The sequence below is a fragment of the Mirounga angustirostris genome, unplaced genomic scaffold (genome assembly GCF_029215605.1).
Source record: "Mirounga angustirostris isolate CCGP_5_RB_7025 unplaced genomic scaffold, mMirAng1.0.hap1 SCAF_6, whole genome shotgun sequence".
Lineage (NCBI taxonomy): Eukaryota > Metazoa > Chordata > Mammalia > Carnivora > Phocidae > Mirounga > Mirounga angustirostris.
In genome coordinates, this window is record NW_026991714.1 from 140,335,263 (window position 1) to 140,352,594 (window position 17,332).

At 42.2% G+C, this 17,332-nt stretch overlaps 1 protein-coding gene across 3 annotated transcripts in view; it reads right to left on the reverse strand.

Moving 5' to 3' along the window:
• GFRA1 (GDNF family receptor alpha 1) overlaps positions 1-17,332 on the reverse strand; it is a 218,094-nt gene that overhangs the window by 58,451 nt on the left and 142,311 nt on the right. For all 3 annotated transcript variants that reach the window (XM_045878926.3, XM_064595310.1, XM_045878925.3), the window contains one exon: positions 3,216-3,552. In XM_045878926.3, the coding sequence (XP_045734882.1) occupies positions 3,216-3,552 (337 nt within the window). The remainder of the gene's footprint in view (positions 1-3,215; positions 3,553-17,332) is intronic.

Genomic DNA, 17,332 nt, shown 5'->3' on the forward strand with positions numbered 1-17,332 from the left:
ACAAGTGCAGGGGAGTTTTAATGAGCTGAGGCAGCTCTTTGATAGTTGCTGATTCCGAGATGGAAATGGAGCATTTGAGAGTGTGAACTTTCAAAGAAAACTGTCTTTAGGAGGCAATGTTACCTCTTGCTGTCCCTTCCCTTTTGGAATACTCAAATTAGTCCTTAAGTCATCCTCTCCTGGATGCCTCCCTGTCTCTGGGTGGGTAAGCGTCGCGGCACCTGTCACGTGAAACCCCGCAGAAGCCCCAGCTCCAGGGAGTACCAGCTGCTGCTGGGGCCGGTAGGCACTGCAAGGACCTCCCCGGGATGGATGAAGGAGGCATGGAATAAAAGGGATAGGATTAAAGGCAAGATTCATAAAACCTGATGAAAGAAAACACCCCCTAGCCTACCCAGCAGCTTAAATTACATTTACCACATCTGACAGGGAGCAGGTAATCATGAGTTATAAGTCCTGCGCCTGGAAAGAAATTATGGGCTAAATCACTTACCGATGGGTCCAACCGGGGAAGGTGCTGATTCACCTTCCCGGGGAAGTCTCAAGACACGGTATAAAACCCGTCAATCCCGCTGACACAAATTTCACTTGGTAGTGCCCCTGGGTGGTGTAGAATCTGGATTTCCAAACAGCCTTCTAGTCACGCGCACCTGCACTGCACTGCGTGGTCACGACATTCCCACCTTGGCGTGACCAGGCATAGTCCTCGTCGGGCAGGACTGTTCTGCTGCTCCCCCAGGACATTTCTGCCCCATCAGCTGAGGCCACTCTCTGCCACTGAGGCTGTCTCAACACCAATAATTCCTGGAGCCTTCCTAGCAGGTCAGTCTGAGCCCCAAGCAGCACCCAAATCACCCTGTTATCTGCCCCCCGATCGAGTCCCGCATCGGGCTCCCTGCTCCCAGGGATTTCTCCCAACTTCCCAAACTCCCAGGTATTTCTCACTGCAGCTCAGCAAAAAAGCAATCTGACTTACCTAATTCACACCAACCCTCCAAGGATTCTCTAAAGATTTTATTTATTTATTTATTTATTTGAGAGCAGGGGGAGGGGCAGAGGGAGAGAGAGCATCTCCAGCAGACTCCGGGCTGAGTGCAGATCCTGACACGGGGCTCGATCCAACAACCCTGAGATCATGACCTGGACTGAAATCAAAGAGTGGAACGCTTAACCGATTGAGCCCCCCAGATGCCTGAAGGATTCTCTATTTTGAGGTAATGCTGATGAACTGCTCACGGAAGCTTTCAGCCTGTACCGGAGCCATCTCAGACCTCCTCTGGGGCTCGTGTGCAAGACCAACCTCATGAGAAGAGAAGGGAGAGGCTCCATCACCTCTCCCACCTCCCGGCCACTGCTCATTGGGCTCACCCACCACTCCATTCCCCATACAGCTTCCTGTCTTGAGGCTGCCTGGCTTGGACCCATCAGTAAAGAGGACAACATCTACCTTTAAGACAGGGAGGAGCTGTATCTGTCTGGCTTTAAGCCAAGAAAGATCCTAGAAATGCAGTCCTGCTCCTAGAAGAGGGATCTCTTCTGCTCAAAGGCTAAAGGGGCACCAGGAACTTGAGTTTCAAATCCAGGGGTCTTCACAGGAGAGCTGTTCAGAATCTCTGCTCCCTCCCAACCTGCTCCTATGCTTCTTCCCTGTGTCCTGCTTCTCAGCCACATTCATCTCCAGCAGGGGGTTCTTTTAGTCTCTGGCTGATTGACATCCCCAGATTATTGCTGGGTGGAGGACCTGCCTCATCCTTCTAGCAAGCGTCCCCTGCTTCTAGCCCGTAGCTAAGAAGGTCTCAATGGAACAGAGGTCTAGGAGTGAGAGAGTCCTTGGAGAAACTGCATTGCAGGACACTTGACTCCTCCAAGGACACGACTGCTCATCTATATTCTTTCTCATGTAGCAAGTTACCTGCTGAGAACTTAAAAAAAAAAAAAATAGAGGGGCATTACCTCCAGAAAAATCTTCAGCATGAGAAGTTTCTACAGATAATGAAGACTTTTAGTTTTCTTTGGTCCCTACTAGAACTAGTTTCAGGAAAGAATGTGATGCCATTCCATCAGAGTAAAACTTGAACTGACCAGAAACGCAGCTCACCAGAACCTTCAAAATTTGACATCCCCCCCCCCTGCTCTCTGTTCTTTAGAAATGGGGAGTTTATAAGCAAACAAGCACATAGTCACACCCTCATCTACTTGTCCACCTGTGAACATTCACTGAGCACATAGGATTTTGTCAGAGACGGTGTCCGAAGCCTCCTGGCTCTACCCCAGGGACAAAATACAGGTGTTGTCAAAATGAGGCCCCATCTAAACCTCCAGCCCAGGATCCAGCCTGCGTATCTGAAGGCAGCACGCTCATTGCCTCAGGCGGTAAAGACTCTGCTTGTCAGAATCTGTTTGCTTCCATGAGCAGCTGAATTCAACCCCAAGTTTTAGAAGGACATAAATCAAATTATTGACAGTGACAGTTGGGGGCAAGTAGGTGCAGAGTGAAGGGGGCAGCTACCTAATTCTATACTCCTTAAAAAAAAAAAAACCCCACAGAGAACGTGTTCATGGATTCCTTCAAACATTAAAATCAATTTTTTAAAAAATGGCCTAAAAGGCAAAGGAAGCCCCTGTTTTCAACAACAGGGCCAAGCTTAGCAGGGTTTCTGCTGGAGGCTGCGATCCAGAAGCATGGCTGGGCGGGAGGTGCCCACTTGCCTTAGCCACTGGCACGACTGAATAGCCCGGAACAGATCCCGGCCATTCTGGAAGTTCTCTCCAGGGCTCAGTCTCTCTCGCTGGTCTCTCCCAGACTTCAGACTTTGACAGTCAAGAGTCTCTCTATCTGCAGCCCCCCTCCCCCCGAGTTAACCCCCTGAGATCCCTGGCAGCAGCTCAGAGCTTGCTGAGTGGGCACGAGCCTTCACGCTCACCTGGCCTCAGGTGACCCTCTGGGCTTACTAAGCACCTGTCACAGCATCCCCTGCGTTCAAGACCGGAACCTTCCTCTGCACAAGAGCCTGACCAGCTTCGGAAGAACCCTGGAGTCCGAGGGCAGAGGTCAGTTTCTGGCCAGTGGGCTCCACCACCTGCCCTCCCCTCGGCCTCCGCACCCCCACCCGCCCAGTAGAAACTCAGAGACCGGGAGCTCGGCCCCTGAAGCAGCCGCAAAGCCTCTCCCGGCCGGCTCACTCACCACCGCCCAGCTGCCGGCGCCCGCCTACCTGCAGATGTAATTCGTCTTGCAGGAGTCCTGCAAATTCAGGCAGTTGGGCTTCTCCCTCTCCTCGTAGGAGCACACGGGCACAATGGTCTGCCGCCTCCGCTCCGTGCACGCGATGTCCCGGCAGGAGCAGAAGAGCATCCCGTAGCTGTGCTTGGCCGGAACCTTGTCGAAGAACTGCCGCAGGGCCTTGTGGCACTTGCGCCGGTTGCAGACCTCGCCGGACATGCTGGTGGTGCACGGGGTGATGTAGGCGGACCTGTACTTCTTGCACGTGTCGTCGAGGTTACAGGCCTTGGCGGCGTCCAGGCAGTTGTTTCCCTTGGGAACGTGCTCCACTGCAGAGGAAAGAAAGGCAGGCGTGACCGCAGGGCTGGGCGCCCGGCTGCTCACGTGCGCGCTGTTCTAACAGGTCCGGCCGTGTCCCCGGCGATGCTGGGCGCTCGGATCAATGCTGCGGTTTGAAGCTCACAGGTAATGAGTTCCTGACAAGGACAACGTGTAAGGAGTGCAAAGGCTGGGAGCCCAGGGCAGCCCACAAGCCCCCAGCGCGCCCTTAGATGTATAATTAGGCGGGACCGAGTGGGGCCCAAGAAGCCAAAGGAGCTCAGGCACCTGCCTGACTGCGTATACACAAGGCAACAGGAGAAGGAGTTTCCAGCTCCTGGTTGGTAAACTGAAATTAGAATAAAAGAAAAAAGCAACAAATTATATACTTGTTCATTATACATTATATAAAATGATATGCTGAATGTAAGTATAATTGCCATGCAATCCTCCAGGAATATAATTATGTAATAAATGCATATAGTACATGCTAATTACTATATGATTACAGAGTAATTACATGGTTATTTGAGCCCAGAAGACAAAATATTATGCCAGCTCTCTAAACAGGAAGAAGCAACTACAACGAGGCTGTGTTTAAGTTCTAGCTCACAGGCCATTGGAAGAAAACCAGAATAAATTACATGAAAATCTGCAAACCTCAGTTACCACTTAACTTGCCACATACAAAATGTGGGATCTAGAAGTATTGAGGCTGCAAACTAGAAAAATTCAGCTAGGATTCTGGATAGGATTTCAATGGGCTTACAAACCATAGGCCTCAGGGATCTCACAAAACATATGTTGCCTTCCACCCAAGCCCTCTGTGCTCGTGCTCAGAGGGAACAGGGCTGTCCACTGCCACGCTGGCCACTGTGTGGCCTGGAGACAGAGCATTGTGCTCTTGGGCCCATCCACAATAGTGATTTATATTCTCAAAGGTCTAGAGTTCCCCAGGAGATTTCTAAATTATCCATTTTTCATGAGCGTCTAAAATAAATTAATATGACCAATAATCAAATTCTGGATCATCTGGATTAGGCCCTGAAGGCTAGATACTGGTACATAATTTTACTGCCTGCATTTACACTTGTCCTGGTATTGAATGGTGCTTTATGATCTCTGGCTAAAAAGAAAAGAATAGAGGCTCAGAGGTGCACTTAATACTTAAATGACGTAGCCAATGATATATGAACAAACAGTTCACAGAAGTTCAAATGGAGGAAAAAGGCAGAAGAATTAAGTCATCACATCACACCCAGTAACACAGGTCTGCTCAACTCAAAACAACTCATGCTGAAACAGGAGTATATTCCAATTGTAAGCACCAATTTAGCTTCAGCAAAATGGTATTACCCCTTGCATTAATGTTATTAACTTGCATTTCATTGTTCACAAAGTTCGGTTCATATTTAATTTGTGTATATTGTTTTTATAGTTGTGTAAAATTACAAAATAAAAGTTTATAGTTCTATGTCCATAAGTGCCAAATAAAATTATAGTAAAAATAATAAAACTCAACATATGAGGTCCAGGAAATATAAATTTCTCTCTTAAAGTAGTTTGTATAACATACAAGTTTAAAAAAAAATTGATCTGGAGAGAAGCTCCTTGACGTGGGTCTTGGCAATGAATTTTTGGATATGACACAAGCAACAACATCAAAAATAAACACATGAGATGACATCAAACTAAAAAGCTTCTGCACAGTAAAGGAAACCATTAATACCATGAAAAGGCAGGCTATGAAATGGGAGAAAATATTTGCAAATCATGTATCTGATAAGGGGTTAATATCCAAAATATATAAATAACTCATACAACTCAGTAGCAAAATAATAATAATAATAATAATAATAATAATAGTTCCATTAAAAAAGAGCAAAGAACCTAAATAGACATTTTGCCAAAGATGATATTTCAATGGCCAACATGTACCTGAAAAGATGCTCAGCATCACTAATTATTAAGGAAATGGATATCAAAACCACAGTGAGGTATCACTGTACACCTGTTAGAATGGCTGACATCAAGACAAGAAATAACAAATGCTGGTGAAGATGTGGAGAAAAGAGAACCCTGGGCACCAGAGGTAGGATTATAAATTGGCACAACCATTATGAAAGACAGTGTGGAGGGCGCCTGGGTGCCTCAGTCGTTAAGCGTCTGCCTTCGGCTTAGGTCATGATCCCAGGGTTCTGGGATCGAGTCCCACATCGGGCTCCCTGCTCAGCAAGAAGCCTGCTTCTCCCTCTCCCATTCCCCCTGCTTGTGTTCCTGCTCTCGCTATTTCTCTCTCTGTCAAATAAATAAATAAAATCTTTAAAAAAAAAAAAAAAGTGTGGAGTTTCCTTGAAAAATTAAAAATAGAACTATCATGTGATCCAGCAACTCCGCTTCTAGGCATACATCTGAAGGAGACCAAATCATTATGTCAAAGAGATATCTGAACCCCCATTTGCACTGCAACATTATTTATAATAGCCAAGACATTGAAACAACTTAAGTTTTGTCAATAGATGAATGGGTAAAGAAAACGTGGTGTATATACACACAATGGAATAATATTCAGCTGTAAAAAAGGAAATGCTGCCATGTTAAGTAAAATAAGTCAAAGACAAATACAGTATGAACTCACTTTTATGTGGCATCTAAAAAAAACCCAAAAAACAATACACAACACCACCAAAAATGCTAAACTCATAGGAAAAAAAAAGATCAGCTTTGTAGTTACCAGAGGCAAGGGAAGGTGAACTGAATGAAGGTAAGTCAAAAGGTACAAACTCTCAGTTGTAAGATAAATACATAATGGGAAATGTCATGTACAACATGATGACTATAGTTAACAATGTTCTATGTTATATTTGAAAACTGCTAAGAAAGTAAATCCTAAAAGTTCTCATCACACACACAGACATTTTTCTTCTTTTTTTGTGTGTGTATCTATATGAGGTAGAAGATGTTAACTAAACTTGTGACCATCATTTTGCAATATACGTAAGCCAAGTCATTATGCCATACATTTCAAACTTACACAGAGCTGTATGTTAATTATATCTTAAGAAAACTAAAAGAAAAAAAATTGGCCCAGTGTATTCCTGCTTTATTATAATAATGTCAGAAGGCTTCCTTTTTAAAGTTGGTAAAACTATTTACACTCCTAATTTTTTCTTCTTAATGTTATCAAAAAGAAAAGCAATATTTCAAAGGAAAATCTCTGTACAAAGTGGGAATAGAAAGCATCATTTTATGTCTAAATAAATTGCTTAAATTTTACTTCATTTAGCAAACTCACTTTCAGCTGATTCTGTTTTCATCAATACATAACCCTGCCAGAGCACCATCTCTTTACCATTATTTCAGAGCCTGTGACAAATTCCAGAATGCACAAACCTGGAACATTCAGAGAAGCAAAAAAACCCTATGAATTGGTGTCCAGCTCACAGATCAATATGTGACTGGCTTTTTGTTTCTGATTCTCATTCACACAAAATATTCTCATGACCCTTTTCCCAACTTTATATGTGAGGCCAGTCCCACCCAAATAGCAGAACCTGATGAAGACAAAAGAAGAAAATTACAGACTAATATTCCTTACATAGACTCAGAAAGTTCAATAGATAGCATTTAGCAATATGTTAAAAGGATAATGTACCAAGACCAACTTGGGTTTATCCCAAAATGCAAGGCTGGTTTAATATTTAAAAATTAATGTAATTTGCCATATAAACAAACAGGAAGAAAACCATATGATTATTTAAATGGACAAAGAAAAAACGTTCAACAAATTTCAGCCCTCCTTCCACAACAGAAAATCCTCAGCAATCGAAGAATAGTAGAAAACTTTCTCAATCTCATAAAGGACATCTATAAAAAACCTTACAAGTAAAAATCCTGTTAATAGTGAAATATTGACTTTTCCCCCATAAAGTCAGGAACAAATGAAGGATATTCATTCTTACCACCTGTAGTCAACATTGTACTAGAGGTCCTAGCCATTGCAATAAAGCAATGAAAAGAAATAAAAGGTACAGAGATTGGAAAGGATGACATTTCTATTTGCAGATGACTTGGAAAATCCTAAAGAATTTACAAAACAACTACTAGAATCAATAAGTGTATTTATCAAAGTCAAAGGATATAAAATTATATACAATAATCAGTTGCATTTTTTTAAACTATTAGCAAAATTTTAGGAAACAAAATTTAAAAACATAATTCCATTTATAAGAGAACCAAAAAAGGAGCACTTAAAAATGAATTTAACAAAAGACAATGCAAGATCGCGACACTAAAAACTAGAAAGCATTGTTGAGAAAATTAAGGAAGACCTAAATAAATGGAAATACATACCATGTTCATGGATCAGAGAACTCAATATCATTAAGATATCAGTTATCCTCAAATCATAATATGTTTTGACACTGGCAAGGGGATTCTAAAATTTATATGGAAATGCAAAGGACATAGCATAGTCAAAGCAATTTGAAGAACAACAAAGTTGAAGGAGTTTATACTGATCTCAAGATTTACCACAAAGCTATACCTAGCAAGACACTGTGGTACTACATACGCATAGACAAGTCAAACAATGGAACGTAAAACAGAACTTGGCTTAAATACACCCTCACATCTATAATTATTTGATTTTTGACAAAGTCACTTAAAAATACCTAATAGAGAAGTTCTCTTCAACAAACAGTATTAGAATAATTGAAAATCAATGTAAAAAACAATAACAAAACCCCCTACTTCACACCATACATAAAAATTAATACAAGATGGATCATAGACTTAAACCTAAAAGCCAAAATCACAAATTTTTTATACGGAAACAAAATAATCTTGGAAGTTGGCAAAGGTTTCTTAGGACCATAGAAAGCCATAACATAAAAGAAGAAAATTGGTAAGTTAGATTTTAGCAAAATTTAAAAGTTCAGTTCATCAAAAGACAGTGATAAGAAATGAAGAAAAGGAACAGACAAATCACAGACTAGAAGAAAATATTTGCAAAACACATATCTGACAAAGGATTTATATCTAAAACATATGTAGAATACCCAGAACTTAGTAATAAAAAACAACCCAATTGAAAAATGAGCCAAATACGTGAGCAGACACTCCACAAAAGAAGCTAAATGAATGGCCAATAAGCACATGAAAAGCATTCAACGTCATTAGTTATCAGGGAAATAAATGCAAACGAAAACCACAATGAGATCTGCTATACACCCACCACAGAGGTTAAAATGAGTCTGACAACCCCAAATATTTTCAAAGATGTTGAGCCCCTGGAATCTCATACGTTGGTGGTGGGAGTGTAAAACTGTCCAATCAATTGGGGGAAATACTGGGCAGGTTTTTAATAAAAGTAAGCATACCACTACCCTATAAGCAAGCATTTCCACTTCTAGGTATTTATCCAAGAGACATGAGAATATATGTCCAAAAAAAGACTTGGATAAGAGCATGATTATGCTATACTGATAATAACCAAAAACTGGAAAAACAGCTCACGTATCCATCAATAGGAAAACGGCTACACAGCTGTGGTCTATTCGTGCAGTGGAATGCCACTCAGAAATAAGAACCCATGAACTACGGACACACACAATAGCATGGATACAGCTCAACAATACTATGCTGAAGGAAAAAACAAAAGTCTTACACAAAAAATACACACTGGATGATTCTACAAATATGAAGTTCTAGAAAAGACAAACCCAATTTATGATGAAAAACATCAGAGGAATGGTTGCTTCTAGGGGTTGGAGGTGGGGATTGGCTGGGAAGGGGCAAGAGGGAACTTTCTAGAGTGATGGTAACTTCTTTCCTGATAGATGTTTGAGTCAAAACCTACAGAATGGTACACCTAAGGTTTGTACATACATAAATTTTACCTCAAGAGGAATAAAAATCAACAAATATTAAAAACTGGTTATTAATAGGTACGCTAAAGCATGTAGGGGAAGTATATTGATATCTGCATTTTAAAAACGTAGATTAATTGATAGGTGAAAAGAAGGATGGATACTTTATTTTTTATTTTTTTTAAAGATTTTATTTATTTATTTGACAGAGAGAGATAGCGAGAGAAGGAACACAAGCAGGGGGAGAGGGAGAGGGAGAAGCAGGCTTCCTGCCGAGCCCGATGCGGGGCTCAATCCCAGGACCCTGGGATCATGACCTGAGCCGAAGGCAGACGCTTAATGACTGAGCCACCCAGGTGCCCCAACTGTATTCTAATTTAATGATAGAATCTAGATGGGTTAACTGTAAAATTTTTTCCACATGTTTGAAAATGTTCAAATAAACAATGAGCAAAAAAAACCCCCAAACAAACCATAAAACAAAACCAGCCCAGATTCATATATACCCTATTAAAATAAAAAGTTTAACATGCACAGAATATGGAAAGCAGCAACTCTTAGCACCCCTTAGCCTCCTTTCTTGGTTAAACACTCCTGAAATCATAGGACACGTAATGAGAGTTGAGTTTTCATTTGGTAAGAAGATTGAGACCAGTTATCTATTTGATAGACACCCCCCGCCCAGGGCATGCACAAAAATGCTACGTTCATGACTCGAGGGCAGATGGAGGCACATGCAGAATGATTCCATTTAGGCCACTTGAGTCACACCCAATTGGCCATCAGCTCAAACAGCACATGGAGGAGCAGGAGTACGCCTGTGTTTTATGGTTTGGGCGTACGCGCCTCCTGGCCTGCCCAGAAGGCTTCCGGACAGCTTTGCCATAACTCTGAGCACCATCCTCCCCACAGCTCATTTCAGAGCTCAGCACTAAAATGCTGCTTTCCCCTCCTCCCCTCCATCTCTAATCTCTCCCTCCATCTGCTGTTATTCATTCTTTAACTTGGTAGAATGTCTGGGATGCTGCCTGAATGGGAAATATTCTCAGAATGAAGGCTGATTACTAGAAATCCTTTTTTCTCATGGGAGGACGCCTGTGTGGGGGCTGTGCCGGCTAAGGAGCCCCTCTCCAGCATCAGCCTAGCACTGTATTCTAGAGAATGCCATCGAACTGGCTTTTCCTTTCAAAGTTGGCTAGAACCATGTTGTTACTTTGCAGGTTACGTATTGCTTTTCTCTGTCATCATTCTAAGCCTCTTTGGCTGTGATCACATCTGATGTGACTTATTTCCTGTTTTCCTGGGCACGGGAGGTAAAACCTGCATGGCAATGGGGGGGGCCAGCTCCCAGATACCAGGGAATACAAAAGGGTCAGGTGTTGCTGAAAAAAACAAAAAACAAAAAAACAAAACAATGAATTAATTAGGAGTCAGGGATTTTAAATGTGGTCCAGTTATCCGAGTGTCTTCATACAATTCAGCTTTCCCCCAGTGGACCTCAGTTTCCCCATTTGGCAGATGATATATCAAAGTTCCCTTCAAGCCTCAAGGTTCTTTGATTTGATGGTTATGATAAAAAAAATGCCTTTTCTGATTATGACATCAAGTATCTGGGATAAAACTTGGTGATCAGGGACAGAATGTAAAAAAAAAAATCCCAGCACTCGAAAGCGCTAACCTCTCGGCTATTTGCTGTTTCAAAGAGTACATGAACCAACGTTTCCAACGCTGACCTACAGGCAGAGCAAACGTAAAAGATCCCTCCAACACTGGGAGATGTGGAGGTGTCAGGCATGAATTATGCACCGGAAGAAGCTTTCACATTCTAAATTCCTTTGGAGCAAGGAACTGCCTTTATCCCAAGTACAATCCTCACACTGTCCCTAATCAAAGAGGCTATCACTCTGGCCACAGCCCCTCATTACTTACACTTAGATTTACACTTAGAAAATGCCACCATTATTGGCAGATGCAGGAGCTAGCTAGCCAGTCAAAATGATTCAGGATGAAACACAGATGGAAACAACTAGAAATCCATTTCTATAGATTATGAGGTGGAATAAAACAGTAAATATATTAAGATCTGCAAGGCCTGCATGAAGATGTGGTTTATTAAGCAGAAAGTTCACAAGGCATGGGGAGAGAACGTTGTTTATGAACGCCTGCCAATTTCTGGGAATCTTTCTGCCTTTCTTTTTTGGGCTGCAGAAGTGAATTCACAACCGGTTTCCTCTTTCTTTCTGACTGGATTAATTACCATGTTAACACAACTAGTGTTCTTCTTCTAATAGGATCCCTCTAACGTGTTATTCCAGCAAAAAAAAAAAAAAAGAAAGAAAGAAAGAAAAAAATGGGCAAAATCTTCAAGATCTTCACAGGGGCAGAACAAGCTTTTCTGGAAGCTTACATGTGCAGTCTGGTCTTCTGATATCCACGTGCATCAGATGGCAAATCTGATCATACAGGTTGTGACCCTTGCAACTGATCCTTCAAGAGCTCGGCCTTTTCCAGCTGGGGTGCTAAAAATTACATTTAAAACGCACATGTTGGCTCTTTGCAGCCCATTTTGTCATTCATACACTGTTCCAGGCATATTGTATTACACAATGATGGATTTCCTCCTCACTCAGTTTTTTTTTCCCCCCTACATTACACGACTACACTGAACCTCGAGCCATGCCCAAGTTTTCTCTGGGGTTCACAGTGACTGAATTTTTCTGAAGACCTGTGAATTTGGAAAGAACTCTTCTGTCTGGTGAAGACCGTGCCCAATGTTAACCACAAGTCATGGGCTCACCCGATGCTCACTCACCCCAAGCTCACTCTTTCGAGCTTCCATTTTCATAATGGGCACCCTGGGGTCCACCAGCCCCGTCCGTACCTTAAAAAAATCAGATGCCTCCTGTAAGTGGTGTGCAAGTCACATGCTTGCTGCTGCAAGATGATTAATAGTGCTGTCTCAGCAAATGGGATCATTACATTTTTAATTAACCTTTCCAACCTCCTCCACATTTTCCTTTTGTTATACATCAGATCTCTGAAGTTTTCTCTTGTTTATGTACAACTAGGTTTGAAATACAGGCATGAAAAAATGATAGCAGGTGATGCAGGAATGGTTGCCCAGGTGAGATGGCTTGTGAGGTGCCGCGCCTCATTGTACATGAATATGGGGACAGGCGCTCAGAACCCGGTGGCTGGGTTCCCACCTAATTTTTGTTTTGGCAGCTTCGCGTTATTTAATGGTCTTGGCTACCAGGAAACTGGCTTTTTAAAATCTCTTTCAACCTAATTATAATTACGGTGTATAAATCATACAATGATCGATTATAAAAATCTCGGGTTCATAAATATTTAACTTAGCATTTAAATCCACACTGCAGGAGTGCATGAAATTTCTGAGCCCATCTCTCTGCAAACAACTGCTTTATTACAGTTCCAATGCCAGTTACTGAAAGCTGAACCAAGTTTGTCTTGCAGTACACTCAGGCACATATCTGAGCACAAAGGCTTTCCGTGTATTAAGATGGCACGATTTTGTTATTTCTAAAAAATGCATGCCTCTCATTAAAAAGATATTCTGCGAAGTCCTCTATCGTCATCTTTTAATTCCTCAAGTATGGAGAGACACAGTTATGATATCACACATAAAAACACTCATTAAAATATGTTTTATCTAATGTAAGATTAATTCCGAGATAATTGAGGTCAGATTTGTTTGGAAAATGTATTGTGACATGTGCAAACTCTGATGCAAAGAGGAAATGATCTTCTCCGAGGATTCGAGCAAAACAGCTAAATATTTTTCAGCAAAATCATAAAGCCGTAATTGGATTTCAATTTAGTAATAGTCGGCCTAAGACAGGCCATTTTTAATAATCTAATTATATGTTCAGGGCCTACCCCAGAACTCAACGACGGCTTCAGAACTATTAATTGTACTCAATCTTGTTGCATCTTCAACCATGAAATTTGCTATTACATGTAGGACTGGCTCCCGGTTATGAGTATTTTTTTTCCAATCTCAGATAATCTTTAGAACATCCCCCAAAATGCCTACTCCTTTCATTTTCTAAAAGTGAACTATTTTAATGACTTTCTCTGGACCAGAGCACTTGATCCCAAGGAGCTCAGATTTGTGGTCCTTCTACAGGAAAAAAATTCACAATGAGATCTACAAAAATCTTCCCTATTTTTATGAAGACATAGATACCAGCCCCTTGCTTTTGTCTGATTTTCATTAATTAAAGGTATTTAATTGCTAACATCTCATTAGCAGTAAAATTAATGAGTACTTCAACTACAGGAAAAGATCCACATGATAACATAAACCTAATTCATTTTCTGGGGTACAAACTGTAGCTCCACCAATATTTAGGCTGTGCGAACTCCACTGATACTTAGTCATATCAACAGTAAAAGGCTAAGCACATCTTCAAAACCAGTGCTACTTCTCTCTAGAGAAAAACACTGAATGTTGGTCAACCAAGTAAAAAAGAATCTAGGTCCCTCTGCACACTTCCACTAATGTATCACCCCAGAGAGGACTAATTAGAAGGGAAATATGCAATGGTTTGTTTTCACTAATTGTCTATGTTACTGTTAAATAAAAAAATAGCCTCAAATAGCCTTCGGCTAAGGTCATGATCCCAGGGTCCTGGGATCGAGCCCTGCATCAGACTCCCTGCTCCGCGGGAAGCCTGCTTCTCCCTCTCCCACTCCCCCTGCTTGTGTTCTCTCTCTCACTGTGTCTCTGTCAAATAAATAAAAATCTTAAAAAAAAAAAAATAATACGTGCAAACTTTTAAACTGGCATACTCAAATTTAGAAACTTCTAAGTGTGTGCCAGGCAAAGTAATCGCTCTGGGAAGCGGGACTCTTAGCCCAAGGAGGCTGCCAGCACTCCAGACATTTCTTGAAACTCTTCCCTAGGAGCCTGAGGCATATTCTTCAGAATACTCTGAACAACAGCAAATCTCTGCATTGGGGATGGATTTTAAAAGCCAAATGTCACTTAGTGCTAAATGTGGTAATGTAGCAGGCAATAATGTTATACAATGCTCAGGGGTAGAAAATAAGTGATAAATATACATAAGGATTTTTTTTCATTTGGGTGACTTACAAATCATCTCTGACAATAACCCGTGAAGTGACTCTTCTTGAAAAGGTGTTGAGCCAATGATAGCACTAGAATAAGTGTTTTGCTTCTCAAGGTGACTACTTTGAAGGACATTGTCCATTTGGATGTATGTGTTCTTGGTAGGCTCATTAGCCATAGTCATGCTGTACATTAGCTGTCTTTCTCCAAGGAGCTAGAGCAAAAAAATGCCACCAGAAGGCAGGCTAGTGGCTTGAATGTTACTTCCACTACACAATCTGTAAAAATGACTCTGGCCTCTTCTATACACAAAGAGAAGGGAAAGTATGCATTCCAAAGCCAAAGCATCAGCTAAAACAATGAAAAATGAAGAGGCTGAAGATCCTATTAAGTAGCCTGAATGATGGTGAGATAATAATGAATCACTGATGATGCTGGCAGTTGTTTTCAGCAAAGGGGATTTCAGCAAAGATAAGCTGAATATCAGGTCTTTATTTTTAGTTAAAGAGCATAAAATTCAATGCCTTTCCTCCCACGAGCCTATTTACATACGTGCTGTGCTACCTATTTGCCTTCACCTGCTTCCCAATTAATACCCCATTAAGCTGCTCCACCTGCAGTGGCTTTTACCTTCACCACAGCCCGGCAAACATCACTCATCTGCTACAGCTCCATTGTTTCTTCGGGGAAGAGAAACACAAGCTGCTTGAATAATAATGGTAGGACTTGGAGTTTACAGAGTGTGCTTTCTCAAAAGCCAGTGGCCAGATGCGGAGGCCCTTTCCAGAGAAAAAGCCAGTAGCCAGGGCAGAATGTCTAGAATTGAGTGTGGCCAACGTTCCAGAAGATGATGGAGGGAAGGAATATCCATCTTCAGTAGTCAGATCTGTGAATCCGGATTCTACATATGCATTTTTAATGATGGTTTGCTTCATTCAAGAAGGTGTGTCATGTCAAGTTGGGTTAATATTTTGTTTGGTTAAGGGTACTTAGGCAACTTATTTTAATTAAGATTAGCACATTGTTTCTCTTTTATGCAAATAGGTTTTAAGTGTTTGAAGAGTTGGGTTCCTTCAAGGAGTGACCAAACCTAGGAGGCATCAGAAGCCCATAGAGAGCAAATTTTACAAAACAAAAACAAAAACATGGATTCCTGGGTCTTGTCCCAGCCTCTTAGAATCTGTGTTTTCACAAAGTACCTGAGTACTTCCATTGATCAGACTTGGAATTCACTGACTTCCAGTGAGCTAAACCTTTCATACTTACTACCCATCTGCACCCCACTTATTTTCCTAGTAAATCCTGGCTTTCTGGTCGGTTCTGTTCAGTTTCAGGAATGTAGTCCCTAAGAGGTGCCTTCTAGTAGGTAGCTCTTTGGGGCCTCATGCCTCATTCCACGAAAATCTTGTTGACAAGAGGGCTCTTCTTGCCCATGTTCCCAGTGTAACTTCAGAATCAAGCCTAGGCTAGATTTACCAGGTAGCCCTAGCACAGATACTTGCAAGGTGGGCTAAAACAAAGCCTCCTCTCCCCACGCCCCATTGCCTCCCATGAGCTGCAGAGGAAGCAGACAGAACAAGCGCGTGTGTACCCATCTACATGCCTCAGTGAACCTCTGTGTTTTATCTTAATGGTATGTTGGCAACTGTTCCTTTTCATTTCATCTCTAGCTTTAAATTGGTTCCAAATGCATTTACACATTTACCCTTCTGAGCCTCAGTATAACTCCTGTTAGATCCCCAATTGAAGAACTACACCAGTTAGCTCAAGGATTAAATTTAAACCTTGGCATTTTACATACTCAGGACCTCCACTGTGTCTCTGCAACTTAATCTGCCACTCCGTCTCCTGCAGGAATTGCAAAGTAAATACAGCTATATCTGTCTGGTGTTCTGTGGGCACCAAGCCACCTCTCCCTGGGAGGCATTCTCCCACCTGGCTCCTGTCCACCGGATGCTGTGAGTCTGTGGAGGGAGGTGTGAAACCCAGCACACTCAGGCTGCTTCTAGAACATCTTTCCTCAGTTTCTCACACAAGCATATCAGCTATGGGGTTGTATCCCCAATGTACACACATAAATTAAGAAGCCTGGTTGTTCACTGAGAACCACCCCGGCTCCTAGAGCCCAATATTTCCACTTAGCAGCTATTTGCTTAGTCAAGACAGGTATAGGTTGGGCAAAATGCATGTGTTTCAATCCCAAAACTCCTGCAAGCTTCAAAGTGTGCCTTCTCTGGTAAAGATCTGGACTTGTACAACAGCTAGTTTTTGTGAGAAATGCCACTTGAACAGTGTCGAGGCTGAAGCTGGACATGAGTGCTGGGGTCAAGATGATCTTATCGGCTTTATGCCTAGAGAGATCAGAATGACATTCAGCACAACTGCGGGCGTGCAGGGCCAGCTGCTGATGCCGCTCTCAGCACCCCTGGATGTGCCAGAGGTGCAGGGTCACTCTTTTGCTAGGGCATTCAGGAACAAGAGACATGAGGAAGGCCAGCCTCATGATGGCCAGCCAGGCTGCCCTTCAGTGGGGAAGGGATGGAGGGATGAAGAGCAGCAGTGAATTTCTGCCCTATAGGAGGATGGCTTGGGTCCCCGATACCCCTGCACTGATAGAAGAGGTTCTATATTATAAAAAACCCTGCTTTGTTTTTATTTTTGTTGTTGTTGTTGGTTAAAGAAGGCTCATACCCAGTATGGAGCCCAACACGGGACCCAGACTCATGACCCTGAGGGCAAGACCTGAGCCAGAATCAAGAATCAGGTGCTTAACTGACTGAGCTACTCAGGCACCTCAGAAAAATCCTATTTTATGGTACAGGAAGA